Source organism: Dermatophagoides pteronyssinus, unplaced genomic scaffold, assembly GCF_027571235.1.
Source record: "Dermatophagoides pteronyssinus isolate colony J.1.1.1.1 unplaced genomic scaffold, Derpt_VIB-CSIC_2022.12 sq0005, whole genome shotgun sequence".
NCBI lineage: Eukaryota > Metazoa > Arthropoda > Arachnida > Sarcoptiformes > Pyroglyphidae > Dermatophagoides > Dermatophagoides pteronyssinus.
The window spans coordinates 1,359,416-1,373,060 of record NW_027461529.1 but is presented as its reverse complement, the minus strand read 5'-3'; the positions used below and the strand labels follow the sequence as shown (position 1 = coordinate 1,373,060).

At 27.8% G+C, this 13,645-nt stretch overlaps 2 protein-coding genes across 3 annotated transcripts; one reads left to right on the top strand and one right to left on the bottom strand.

The window, feature by feature from the left end:
- Positions 1-3,536: 3,536 nt before the first annotated feature.
- LOC113789916 (protein Wnt-7b-like) lies at positions 3,537-8,352 on the top strand. Of its 2 annotated transcripts, none has more exons than XM_075819935.1 (5): positions 3,537-3,729; positions 6,255-6,441; positions 6,544-6,809; positions 6,890-7,281; positions 7,376-8,352. In XM_075819935.1, exons 2-5 carry the CDS (start codon positions 6,335-6,337, stop codon positions 8,045-8,047), a joined length of 1,437 nt encoding a protein of 478 aa, XP_075676050.1. In that variant the 5' UTR covers positions 3,537-3,729; positions 6,255-6,334; the 3' UTR covers positions 8,048-8,352. The 2 variants fall into 2 exon arrangements, with proteins under 2 accessions (XP_075676050.1, XP_027195315.1); XM_027339514.2 differs by lacking the exon at positions 3,537-3,729 and adding an exon at positions 4,374-4,842.
- Positions 8,287-13,179, bottom strand: LOC113789911 (uncharacterized). Its single transcript, XM_027339510.2, has 6 exons — positions 12,214-13,179; positions 11,203-11,584; positions 9,242-11,125; positions 8,953-9,171; positions 8,772-8,887; positions 8,287-8,696 (listed from the first exon to the last, which is right to left on the bottom strand). Exons 1-6 carry the CDS (start codon positions 13,162-13,164, stop codon positions 8,556-8,558), a joined length of 3,693 nt encoding a protein of 1,230 aa, XP_027195311.1. The 5' UTR covers positions 13,165-13,179; the 3' UTR covers positions 8,287-8,555.
- Between the last annotated feature and the right edge of the window lie 466 nt (positions 13,180-13,645).

Sequence of the window (13,645 nt, the reverse complement as noted above, 5' to 3'; positions counted from 1 at the left end):
TAAATTTTCTCTCAACATTAATACAAACAGCACTAAAAAAACACGTACAATCAATCCGATAAATTGACCCGTAAGATTAACCGTTCCTGAAAAGTGAATTTCGACAGACTAGAAAAACGTTTTTGTCTTTTACGAAAACAACACACGATCAACGTCAAAATTTTTGTTGAAAACTGAGAAAATTAAGTTGTTGTTGTTTTTTTTTACGAAAGAAAAATCTGTTGAAACTTCTGTTCCATCATTATCATCATGTTTTTTTTTCTCCTACCACATTGAATTATAATTAGATTAATTTCTTCTTATTCTTATATAATGTTCCTATTACATTTTTTTTCCATTCATTCATTCAATCAAATCGAATCCATTATAGTTCCATTATCATCATTATCATCATGATTATACACAAAATATGTAACTGATGATTGCAACTGTAATTTATCAAAGCATCCATTTCATATTATCAATCATCTGAACGAAAAAAGTTATTTCAATCGCTTGCGCTCGATACAAGCATTACAGAAATAAATGCAAAATAATTTTTAAAAACAAAATAATAATAACTCATTATATGTGATCACACACCAACATAACGGCCCAATATCGATCACATTTTTCATTTTCATTTCGCCAAATCATAATAATCATAATAGCGATGAAATTTATGAATAAAGAAAAAAATTATTATTATTATAACCAACAAAAAAAAACACAATAACCAATCAAACACGTATTGGCCACCTTGACTTTTTATTGGCAAATTTTTATTTTCTTCTTCTTCTTCTTTCTGCTTTATTCAAATAAATATACGTGCCAATAGGATTTGCATCAACATGTTGCATGCAAAAAAAAATGGCAAAAAAAAATTACAAATCTAAATACATATAAACACATAAACACTCGCAGAAAGACATATAAATGTTTGAATCTTTCATATATGATTGTTATACTTTCATTTTATTTTATCTTCATATTCATTTGCCATTGTTGTAAATAAATAACAATCATAATCAAACATAATCATCACCTTTTTTTTCATCTAACATTCAGAAAAGCTGCTAATATTATTCAATTCTATACATTTATCATGATTACATAATTATAACAATTTAAATGAAAAAAAAACAAACAAACACACATTGAAATTTTCAATTTTCTTTCATTGTCTTTTTTTTCTAAATATTCATTTAAAATTGATAATTTTTTTTTTGAAACAAACTGATTCGAACCTGATTCGTGTGAATTTTTGGTGTGTTTTTTTGCATGAATGCTGTTGTTGAATCAACAGTAACATTTTAATTTCATTTGTATGGATTATATTCATTTTGCCAATTTTATATATTTTCATTTTTTTTTCTTATATTCGTTTGGAAATTTGAGATTAATAAATAAAAAGTTTTTTTTTCATAATTCTAAAAAGTTTCGAATCATAAATCGTGAAATAGCTATCGCCATCTATTTGCAATATTTCTAATTTTTTTTCTATGAATTATTTTTTTTGTTAATTATTGTCGTTAGATGGCAATGTTATTTGATAAATTTAAAAACAATTTTACATCAAAAACGATTACATAATTTGAAATTATTTATGATTTTACTTCCGGTTATTTTAGATTATAATCTTTTCTTTTACAATTAAACCAAAAATTAAATGACAAAAATTAAGATGTATCACGATAGTCATGATAATCATTTCATTTGTGCATCATGAAGAATGGATTTTTTTTTGTTTTGTTTTTTGTTTCAAACAATGAAAAAATACTCCAAAAGTTAATCACACAAACATACTTATCACAAACATTGACTAAACAATATCGAATCGGAAATGTATTTGCATTGTACAATTAAATGATAATGTTTGTTTGTTTCATTTGTATTTCGAATATCTTCAATACATTGAAACATAAACAAAGTTGCTTTGAATATTACAAACAAAAAAAAATTGTAATTATCTTTGATCTTATCATCAAAGTTCTTCTTTTTTGATTCAATTATTTATCAATTTTGTTTCAATAATCAACACCTTTATGTTTTTTTTTCATTTCGTGCATTCATCTTATCTTTATCTGAAAAACAAAACAAAAATTTGAAATTCATTTTTTTCATTTTGTTGTTTGGTTTCATCAACTACATTATTATTGTCCATCATCAAAGTCGTCATCATTGTTGTTGTTGTTTTTTTTGTCAGGAAAAAGAAAATTATTAATTAATAATAAATGCAAATTATACATTAGGAATATTTAACATAGAAAAGATGTACAGATTTTTGAAAAACAAAAACACAAATTATCTTATTCTTCAAAGATGATCAATAAGATATAGCATCTTGTGTGTGTGTGCGGCCCAACAAAAAATAAAAAAAACATGTCCGACAACCGGCCAATTCATGTTTTTCAATAAATAATTTCCATATGTTATTGAGTGTGAAAGTGTGTGTGTGCAATCATTGATTAAAAAAAACAAGATGGTAGCCACCAAATATTATCGATAACATGATTCATTCATTATATGATGATGATGATGATGATGATATGTGATGATGATCCTTACAATTTTTTTTTTTTGATTTTTGATTTTGATGAATTGAAATTATCTTTTCGGCATGTTTGTTTCTCGTATTTTTTTTTCAATAATTCATTAATTAAAAATTTTTGTTGTTTTTCGTATGAAACATAAAAAAAAGAAAAAGTTAATTAATCATAAATTTTAATTGATAGTTGTCAATAATGTTTGTGGAAACATTGAATGAAGAAGAAGAAGTAACAACGAACAGAACCGAACAAAAATTATCATATTTCGTAGCCAATGTTATTTATGTTTAGAAAAATAAATAAATTTTTTGTTTTGTTTGATTTTTCTTTGACTATATCTATATCTCCCATTCTCTCAATTACATCAATCTTTATCGATTCGATTGACTATAGAACAACATTTAATCCATTTCAATTCATTCTATATTTGCTATTGTTCAGTGTATGTTTGATTGGATGTTTTAAACAAAACAAAAAAATATTTGTTATCATAATATTTTCATATATATATTCGATTATGGTGATGATGATGATGGTATCTATTTTATCCGGTTTATATATCTGATGATTAGTATTCTAAATCCAAATATGTGATGTTCAAAAAAAAAAAAAACAATGTGCATACAAAATGTGTGTATGTAATGAATTGATTTGATTACAGAATACTTATTTTAATTATAAAATCATTAAAAATTTTAATAACATTTATCAGGAATTGTTCAACTTTGATGAATTTCTTCTTAGTGATCTTTGTTTTTTTAAATATTCATCCATTCATTCATTCATTCATCAAGTTACATCATCATTCATTTCCGTGTAATCAATGATGTTTTTCAATTCAAAAAAAATCTAAAATTATCAACTTTTTTTTGCAATTGCATCATTAAAATAACAAATTCAATACTGTGAAGAATTTCCTTTTTTTTCAGCTAAATTTTTATGATTTCATTTAATCATCATCATCATCATTAACATTTAAATTTTTATTCCTAAACGAAATTATTCATTGGGTTTTTTTCATTACCAAAAAAAAATATATTCAAAATCATCATTCACGACTATATCAAATGATGATAATTGATATAATAAAAATTTAAATGTCCAATAAAAAGAATTTTATTTGTCGCCACACACACACACACACACCATAACCATCATCATTATTATTATTATCGTCGCCATCATCGTCGTCATATTTGTTGTATGTGTGTTTTTTTTTCACATCACAAACTTTTTTCATTGTTCAATTATCTTTTTTTTGGAGAATTCTTCACTAATTCTGATCATCAATTTGGTTGTTTTGTTGTAAATGTTTGATGGTGATTATGTTTTCAACAAAAAAAAATGTGAATTTTTCAATATTTTATATATAGACAGAAAGTTTATTTTTTGTATAATTAATTTTTTGTTTTCATATCAACATTGTTTGTTAAATTAGAATATTTGTCAAAATGAATTAATATTAATCCTGTTTTTTTTTCATTGTTATTCATTCAATTTTTATTGACATTCATTTGAATGGATTATGAACCATCCATTATTATAAATGATGAATGAAATTGAATTTTCATTTTTTTTTTGATTGACATCAATCGTTTTATTCAATGATTATAAAAAAAAAATAAACAATGAAAAATGTTTACAATGTTTGGGTATAATTAATTTTATTTTATTTTTTACGGACATACATTTTTGATTATAATCATAAATGAAAGCTTGGATTAATTCGTGATCGGATAGATATTATAAATGTTATATAATTGAAAAAAAATTCTCTCGTTAAAATTGTTGTCCATTTATATCAATCAAATTGATGATTATATGTTGGCTTGTCATGTCATAGTTAAATTCATTAAAAACAAGTAAAACACATTTCATTCTTATAAATAAAGTTGAAACACATGAATCGATCATTTTGATGATCGATTCGAGACTGTGTCGAGACAATTTTCATCATCATCATCATCATCATCATTAACATTGGCTAAAAAAAAGTCTGGAAAAAAAAATAGTAAAAACTTTTCACCAACTCGATGCAGATGAAATTTTAGCCGTTGTCAGGTTATATAAGCATTCATTCTTGTGTTAGATTAAATAGATGATGTAATAATTTGTTCGAATTTCAAAGCTAGAATTATTTTCATTTCAACCAACATTTTTAGATAATAATAATAATAAAAAATCATAACAGAAACATTTTAAAGTCAATGTAATGAACAAAATTCAAGATTCAAGATAAATTTCATTTCAACGACGAACAAACAAAAAAAAACAACAACAACAACGACTAATGAAGGACCACAAAAATTATATGGTAAGATACGAGTATAATTATCATTATCTTCATCATCATCATCATCATCAACAAATACTATGACAACGTTATGTTTATAAAAAAAAGTTATTACTATTATTTAATTAATTAATTAACCTATATTCATTAATTTTGTCAATTTTTAATGAGGTGAATGAATGAATCTTTCAAGATAGAAAAAAAAAGATCAAAAGCCAATGATCCTATGAGTGATGAGGATTTTTGATCAAGTTATTATTTTTTTGTGTAGTTTATTTCATCCATCAGACAAATCGTTAAACTATTTTAGAGATCCCGTCAATTTTTTTTTCGGTTCGGTTCGGTTTGGTTTTACACTAACTCATTCAATTACTAATCAGTGTTGAAAGGTTTATTCATATATTGACGTATGCTGACGATGATGATGATGGTGAAAAAAAGAAGAGAGAAAAAAAATGATAATCAACATGTCATTCTCTGATCATTAGGATTTTATTTTGTTTCAATGTAACAGTTTTTCTTTTTCTTTTTTTGTTGTTGTTGTTGTGTTGATAGAATTCTATTCACAGAATTTGTATTTACACATGGTGTTTTTTTTCTCATAAGTGGGTGACGTATCCAATTGAGTTCTAATCGTTCATTCAGAAAATAAAACACAAGGAAAATTGTTTTCATAGAAAAAAAACATTTGAGGCTCCCCAAACAATCAATAATGTTAATGGCTATTTAATGAACAATTCTTTTTCATTTATTCATTTGAAAAAATAGTGAACAACAAGAATCAACATTCATTTTTATTCATTTCAATAATCATCAAATATAACTGATGAAACGTCAATTGTCATCATTTTTTTTTTTTTTTTGTTTAATATTGTTTTTCTTTTCGGCCGGTAGTTTTTAATTATTATTATTTTTCCTGTTATTTTTTGTTTTTGGTTTAATTGATTGTCATTATCGTTGTTGTTGTTGTTGTTGTTGTCGATTTTGTTTTTCAGTATTTTCTATATTTATTCATCCAATGACGCTCATTCAGATTGTTTGACATTTTCTTTTCTTTTTATTATCATTTTTCTTCTTCTTCTAACAAAAATTAGTGTTATAGATTTTTTCAATCAATTCAAGGCACGATTCTATTTTTTTTTCCGCTCATAATTTCAAAAATAAACTTTTTTTTTCACCCAGACAATATTTGAATCGATTGTGATAAACCTCGGATTTTTTTTTTTGTTTCAAATGTTAATGTTGATACAATCATCATCATTGTCAACATTCAATAATTATTTTATCTGTTGTTTCTTCACTGATTAATTGTTTTTGTTGATTTAATTATAAAATTCAATTATCATGATGTCATCATATTTATTACTTTTATATTACCTATTATTATTACCTCAATTCTAATGTTATAAACTTTCATTAATAACGTATCATAGTGACTGAATACAGAACTTGCTCCAGAAAAAAAATCAACAACAACAACAACAAAATTCAATCCAAATTGATTGTAAATTAAATGGTGGATAAAAACATATCCGATTTTGATGGAAACTTAATTATGTTCACCATTCATCAAATTAATGTCAAAAATTTTAATTCAATATTTTTACTTTATTTGATCAGGTGAGTTTTGTTTTCTTTCTTTTTCTACCAAACAAACAAAACAAACAAACTAAAATCAATTCAAAAATTTAAATAAATTATTTCAATTAAATTTTCATACAGTACATTATCATTGAATTTACCATTGTGTTTATGTCAAAATATGATCTGTCAACGGATACCGAATCTAAATGTACAACAATTAAAAATTTGTCAAAAAAGTCCGGAAATATTATCAGTAATAAGGAAAGGTATACAAATTGCACTTTCCGAATGTCAACAATTATTTAATAATCGTATACAATTACATCCATCATGGAATTGTTCAACATGGATACAGAATTCATTAAATCGTTTATATGTTAATATAACTGATATTAATATCAAAGGTATGTTATAGTAATAATCATATTAATTAACCCATTTATTTTTTTAAAATGAAATTTCAAATGTAAAATAACTTTTTCAGGCACAAAAGAAGCATCATTTGCACATGCATTATTTGCCGCTGCCGTTGTTTATACATTAAGTGAAGCATGTACGCGAAGTAATTTTCCATATTGTTCCTGTAGATCTTTAAAAAAAGATTATAACCAAATCGATTTGTTTGATATTACTGATTATTCTTCCTCATCATCATCATCCTCATTTTTCACAACATCATCATCATCTAATGAAGATAATTTATTGCAATCATCAACAAATGATTTACATTCAAATCAAGAATGGAAATGGAATGGTTGTTCACATAATATACAATTCGGTGTAGAAACAGCAAGAATTTTTCTTGATTCATCCGAACATCAAATTATGTCACCATATTCATTAATAAATTTACATAATAATAATGTTGGCCGTAAGGTAAAGATCGATAATTTTTGTTTTCTTTGATTATCAGCAGCAAAAATTTAAAAAAAAATTATGAATATTCATCTTATTCATTGTATAAATACAGATTATTCGTGATGGCCTAATATATCGTTGTCAATGTCATGGTTTTAGTGGATCATGTACATTTCGTACATGTTGGCATACGATACGTGGATTTCGACAGGCAACACAATTATTATATAATCGTTATATTGGTGCTAAAATGGTATCATATTCATGGCTAAATAAATCATTTCGACAAAAATATGAAAAACATATAAGAAAAAAATCGATAAAATTAAATCAATTAAAACAATTACAAAAAGCATTCATTAATATAACATTATTTGATTTGAATCAACCAAATATGAATCGTTTGAATGATTTAAATATAAAAGCAAGTAAACGTGATTTAATCTATATTAAACCATCAATTAATCATTGTCAAACAATAAAACAATCATCAAATAATCAAATATCATCCAAACCAAATGAATCATTATTATGTATGGTTGGAACAAATACTTCCATCATTAATGATATTGATGAAATAAAAAATCAATATCAACAATGGCCACCGATCGAATCGTGTGATAAACTTTGTTGCAATTCAGGTTATCGTAAACGAACAAGATTGAAAACATATAAATGTGAATGTGTATTTCAATTCTGTTGTTCAATTGTATGTAAATCATCGTGTTCAACATTAACCACCGAATATGAATGTAATGATATTAATGATAATAAAAAACAATGAAAAACTTGTAACATTATAATTCACATAATTGATTAATCAATCATGTTAATTATTTCATAGGATTCCATTTAATTTATTGATTCATAACAAAACAGCATCATCACTTTTTTGTTTTGCCTCTAGTTATTATTTTGTTTTTGTTTTTAATAAATGTAAATAATTTTTAATTTCATTTTTACACAGTTTATTTCTTTCAATTTTTTTTAAATTTTGTTTTATTTTATTTATTTATTTAATTTTCTTTTGGTAATCTATGGCAATAAACGATCCAATTACAAATATTGCTTACTCAAAAATGATGATTTAATTGTTGTTGAAAATCAATTTGTTCAATAAAAAAAAATAGATTGTTCAATTCTTTCGGCAGTCGATCGAATTTATGAAGAAAAAAATAATAATTGAAGTAAACAATTTTGTTTATGTGTGTATGAATTATGTATGTTTGTTTGAATGTTTGAGTTTACAAGTAAAAAAAAAAATTATTTAATTATTCATAATTGCATTTAATTTAAAGCTGTCGGGATAATGATGAAGTTGGTGATGATGAAGATGCGGAATTAAATGAGCTCTGCTCATTTTTTCCATCATTTTTACCTTTATATAAATTATTATTAAGAGCATAAAAAGTTGGAGCTGTCGCACAATTCACCTATATAATTAATAAACAAATTTTTTTGTTAATTCATAATGGATAAGATTTTAATTTTTTGAAAATTCAAATTACCTCGTACCACCATTGACATGCAAATTTTTCCTGATTCCAAATTGTACCATTTGGACATATGAATGAATCCTGTACACCACCCATTTGACACATGTGTACAACTTGACATGCCGTTTCTTTAAATTTGATAAATGATTAATTTTTTTTTTTGAAAAAAAAAACGAAAAACAAAATTATATACCTGTATCAGCATAATAACCATTCAATGGTTGTCTGGCACATGAAAATGATGTTTTTGGTATCTCAGTTAATGTTGGATAATCTCGACCAGCAACACCTGGAATACCATCTCTATCTAGATCCGGTGGTAATTCTTGTAAACTTATTTTAGCCGGTTTAAAATGTGATTCATTTTTTGATGTTAATGGTAATGAAGAATCAATTTGATTAGAATTAGAAACTATGAATTGCATGAGAAAAAAAAATTGGTTAAAATTTCATAATGATAATTTTTTTTGTAAGAAAATTACGTGATCGTCTATCAGTGTAATCTGCACTGATACTTCGAATATTAACCGGATTTGCTTGTGATGATGCAGTTTGACGAGATACAGCTGGTTCCGGTGATCGAACATTGTTAAGGCTACCATATTGTTGCGAATTTGATACATTGGACGTTTGATATTTATGCAAATCTTCAGTGTAAGGTGTATAAGACATTGTTGCTGGATCACGAATTGCTGCCTCTCTAGCAGCATTAATCAATCGACTTTGTTCATTACGTGCACGAAGAATTTGTTGTTCTTGTGCTTCACGTGCTAATCTTTCTTCTTCTGCTTGTAATGATTCTTCTTCTCGAAGTCGTCGTAAACGATTCTGTTCAGCTGCCTGTTGCTGTGCTAACGCTTGTTGACTGGCCTGAAATCGTAATAAACGTTCTTGTTCAGCCAGTGCCTCTTTTTCAGCACGGATACGAGCTGCATCAACAAGACCGGTATTATCGACTTGAGATCGCGAAACAGTTGATTGTCTATTGCTATTCAATGAAGCTTCATCAAGTGCTAAACTTGGTTCGGCTTGATAGGACAGACTGTTTGAAGTCAAATTAGATGCTCCAAGTAATTGTGCATTCTGATGATATCGTAGAGCTGCCAATTCTTGTGCATTTTGAATCCTTTGCAATCGCGAAGAACGATCAGCATTAGCCATACGAATTGCTGCTTCATGTTGAGCACGCAATTGCCGTTGTCGTTCTTGTTCCGATTCTTGCTCTTTCAATTTTTGATAGCGTTCTTGTTCTTCACGAATTCGTCTCAATCTTTCCTGTTCTGCAGCAGCTCGTGCTGCCATCTCTTGTTCTTCACGATGTTTTTGCAATTGTTGTTGTTCAAGAACTTCTTGTTCAGCTTTCAATCTTCGAATACGTTCTTGTTCAGCTGCGATTCGTGCCACAGCTTCCTGTTCAGCTTTCATTCTTCGAATTCGTTCATGATCGGCTGCTGCACGAGCGGCCGCTTCTTGTTCAGCTTTTAAGCGTCGTATCTGTTCCTGTTCAGCTGCTGCTTGTTGTTCGGCTCGAATTCTTTGAATACGTTCTTGTTCAGCAGCTGCACGGGCTGCAGCTTCTTGTTCAGCTCGAATTCTCTGAATACGCTCTTGCTCAGCAGCTGCACGAACCGCTGCTTCCTGTTCAGCTCGAATTCTTTGAATACGTTCTTGTTCAGCAGCTGCACGCGCTGCCGCTTCTTGTTCAGCACGAATTCTTTGAATACGTTCTTGTTCAGCTCGAATTCTAGCGATTCTTTCTTGATCAGCAGCAGCTCTAGCCGAAGCTTCCTGTTCAGCTTTTAAACGTCGTAATTGTTCTTGTTCGGCTGCTGCACGAGCTGCTGTTTCTTGTTCAGCTTTTAATCTTCGAATGCGTTCATTTTCGGCTGCTACCCGAGCTGCAGCCTCTTGTTCAGCTTTCAATCTTCGAATACGTTCTTGTTCAGCAGCAGCACGAGCGGCAGCTTCTTGTTGGGCTTTCATTTGGGCACCTTGTTCAGCTAATTTTTGTTGCCGTAATCGTTCTTGTTGTGCTTGTAATTCTGCTTGTCTTTGCTGTAAGAAATACTGAACTTTACGATTATGTTCTTCAATCAATTTAATATCTTCATCGGTAAGACTTTCTTTGTTGGTGATTGGTGGATTAAACAACGATGAAAGTGTATTGTTGGAAACTCCATTAACAGATCGTCCAATTGGAGCGTTATTTGTATTTGTCGTGATAATAGTTGGCTGTGGTAATGGGTTCGATGATTGATGATGACCTGATGCAATCATCGGCTGTGATGATGATGGCGTTTGTGTAGATTGTAATGAAGCATATAATTGAGGCAAATTAGCTGCATATGGTGGTTGTGGTTGATTAACTGTATAATTGATATTTTGCATATAAAAATTCATTATTAATATTAAGATTTGTCATTCAATATTATTATATACTAACTTATTGGATGATGCGATTGTTGTTGCGGTTGTTGTTGTTGATTTGAAATCGGTTGTGGTTGTGGCGGTGTTTGTACTTGTGATTGTGATTGTGATTGAAGTTGATTTTGAGTTCGTTGTAAAAACGAATTCAACAAGCTCGATGGTATTCCTCTATCTTGTTGACCAGCTATCATAACGGAATTCAATGTTGATAATCGTAATGCCGATTGATTAGAATTTTGACCATTTGGTGGTACAATAATCTGTATTGGTGTATATTGATTCTGTGATGGTTGTGGTAATTGATTTAAATTTGGTGGCAATTGTTGTTGTGGTAATAAATTTGGTGATGGTGATTGTAGATTGGAAATATTGACCGAAAATGGAGCAGGAACACGTACCTAGATATAATAAGTATTTTTCAATTAAAAATAAAGTTAGAAATAAATTCAATCCAAACTACAGGTTCTAATTTTAAACTGATTAAATCTTTGTGATACTCAACATGATCGAATTCCCAAAGGAAATTGTTATCAAATTAGAACAAAAATGAAAATTATTTTGATGTTATCACTTTTGGATGTTTAACCTAGTTTAATTTGAATGAAAAAAAAACAGAAATTTTTCAAAAAAAAACTTTGAACTTGTCCTGATGGTCATCTCAACCGATAGACAAAAATTTATTGAAAAAAAGTAGAATTTTTCATGTGAACATCACATACATATCAAATTTTTTAACTAGATAAATCTAATATATCATCATTGATGATATGTAAGTAGGTTTTTTCCCCTCAAAATTACTGCCCATTAAGCAAAAAAACAAAATGAATTCCAAATGGAACAATGACATTAATAATCATAATGGGATGTGATGAATGTGTTTACACGCGTGGGAGCAAAAAAATAAAAATTATTATGCTCTAGGTCGATGTTTTCACTCATTCTTTCTCTTTATTTTTTTGTCAATTTTATATCCGATTGATGTCATAGTTGTTATGAATAAATGTTATGTAAAAATATAAATACTAACCACATATTGTCGTTGATTTTGTGCCGATACCCGTAATGGTTGTGTACGGCTATATCGATTCTCTGAATGTTGTTGTTGTTGTTGTTGTTGTTGCATACGTAATTGTTTACGAATTTCTGAATCATATTGTTCCGGTATATGATTACCGGTAGTAATTGGTGATTGTGTTACCGTTGATGGTAATACTGTAGCCGTAATATTTGGTTGCAATAATCGTCGTATAGAATTCATATAAGTAATATTTGGCAATAAAGAACTATTTGTTATTATTGATGGATGATAATGTTGTTGTTGTTGTTGTTGATTATTAATGCTAATATTTTGATTTGCCATTGAATAGGCATTTTGATTAGATCTTGGTATTGATCCAATACGTATACGATTACTTTGATGTTGTTGTGGTTGATATTGATGATGATGATGATGATTATGATTATGGCTATTATTTTGATTATTATTTAAATTATCATCAACATATTGTACCGAACTTTGTTTTAATGGTGTTGTTCGTCGTAGTTCAGGTACTTGTGGTGCATTATTAATAATCGGTTCAATTGATGATCGTATTAATGGTGATTGTGGCAATGGTGTTGGTAATATATCAGAATATGGTGTTGATGATGGTGATGATGATGATGATGATGATGATGATTGTGTTTGAGATGATAGTGATGAACTTTGCCTAGAAGCTGCCTGATTCTGTAATTGTAACAATTTATTCTGTTCTTGTTGTTTTTGTAATTGTGATGGTGAAACATATTTATATTGTGATGGATCAAATAGATCTGACTTTGGTGCACGATTTTCATCTTGTACTTCAAAAATATGTATAAATTGACCATGTACAAAAATTTGTATACCGGTTAAACAATATAATAAAATCAATGCTAACAACAAAGAACGTTGTTGTGTTGTAGCAAAGATTTTTGTTGATGTAAAAAACCTCTTCATTTTTTTTTGGAATTCGTTTGGCTGTTGTTAAAAAAATTTTGTTACAAACAAAAATTCACAATTTAATCATACATTTTTTATTTAATTAAAAATTTTTAAATTAAAGAAACAAAACAGGAAAAAAAAATCATCGGAAATCAATCATCATCGATATCGATCACAGCATAAAAAAACAAAAACAGAAAAATTATATATATCACTTTTTGGCATCAATTTTGTAATACACCGGCACCAAACACAACAAAAAATTTTGTTTGTAATTTTCAATTCTTGATTTAGTAAATATTTTTTTCCGCTGTTTGCTAGAATAAATATTTCCATGAACAACGAAAATAAAAATATTCAAAAAAAAAAAATTATAACGATCTAATTCAACCTGACAACTAAACATAAATGAATCAAACTATGTCTATTGAAACGATAGTTATATTGATGATGGAAAGTAAGAAGAAAAAAAAACGAGAAAAGAAAAATTTCTTTC

What these genes read in the sequence shown, in the direction of transcription:
- LOC113789911 (XM_027339510.2), bottom strand. Translation starts at nt 13,164, where the DNA reads ATGAAGAGGTTTTTTACATCAACAAAAATCTTTGCTACAACACAACAA. An exon ending in TGGTTATTATGCTGATACAG is followed by an intron (nt 8,888 to 8,952) that starts GTATATAATTTT and finishes TCAAATTTAAAG; the next exon opens with AAACGGCATGTCAAGTTGTA. An exon ending in CATGTCAATGGTGGTACGAG is followed by an intron (nt 8,697 to 8,771) that starts GTAATTTGAATT and finishes TTAATTATATAG; the next exon opens with GTGAATTGTGCGACAGCTCC.
- LOC113789916 (XM_075819935.1), top strand. Translation starts at nt 6,335, where the DNA reads ATGGTGGATAAAAACATATCCGATTTTGATGGAAACTTAATTATGTTC. An exon ending in AACTGATATTAATATCAAAG is followed by an intron (nt 6,810 to 6,889) that starts GTATGTTATAGT and finishes TAACTTTTTCAG; the next exon opens with GCACAAAAGAAGCATCATTT. An exon ending in ATAATAATGTTGGCCGTAAG is followed by an intron (nt 7,282 to 7,375) that starts GTAAAGATCGAT and finishes GTATAAATACAG; the next exon opens with ATTATTCGTGATGGCCTAAT.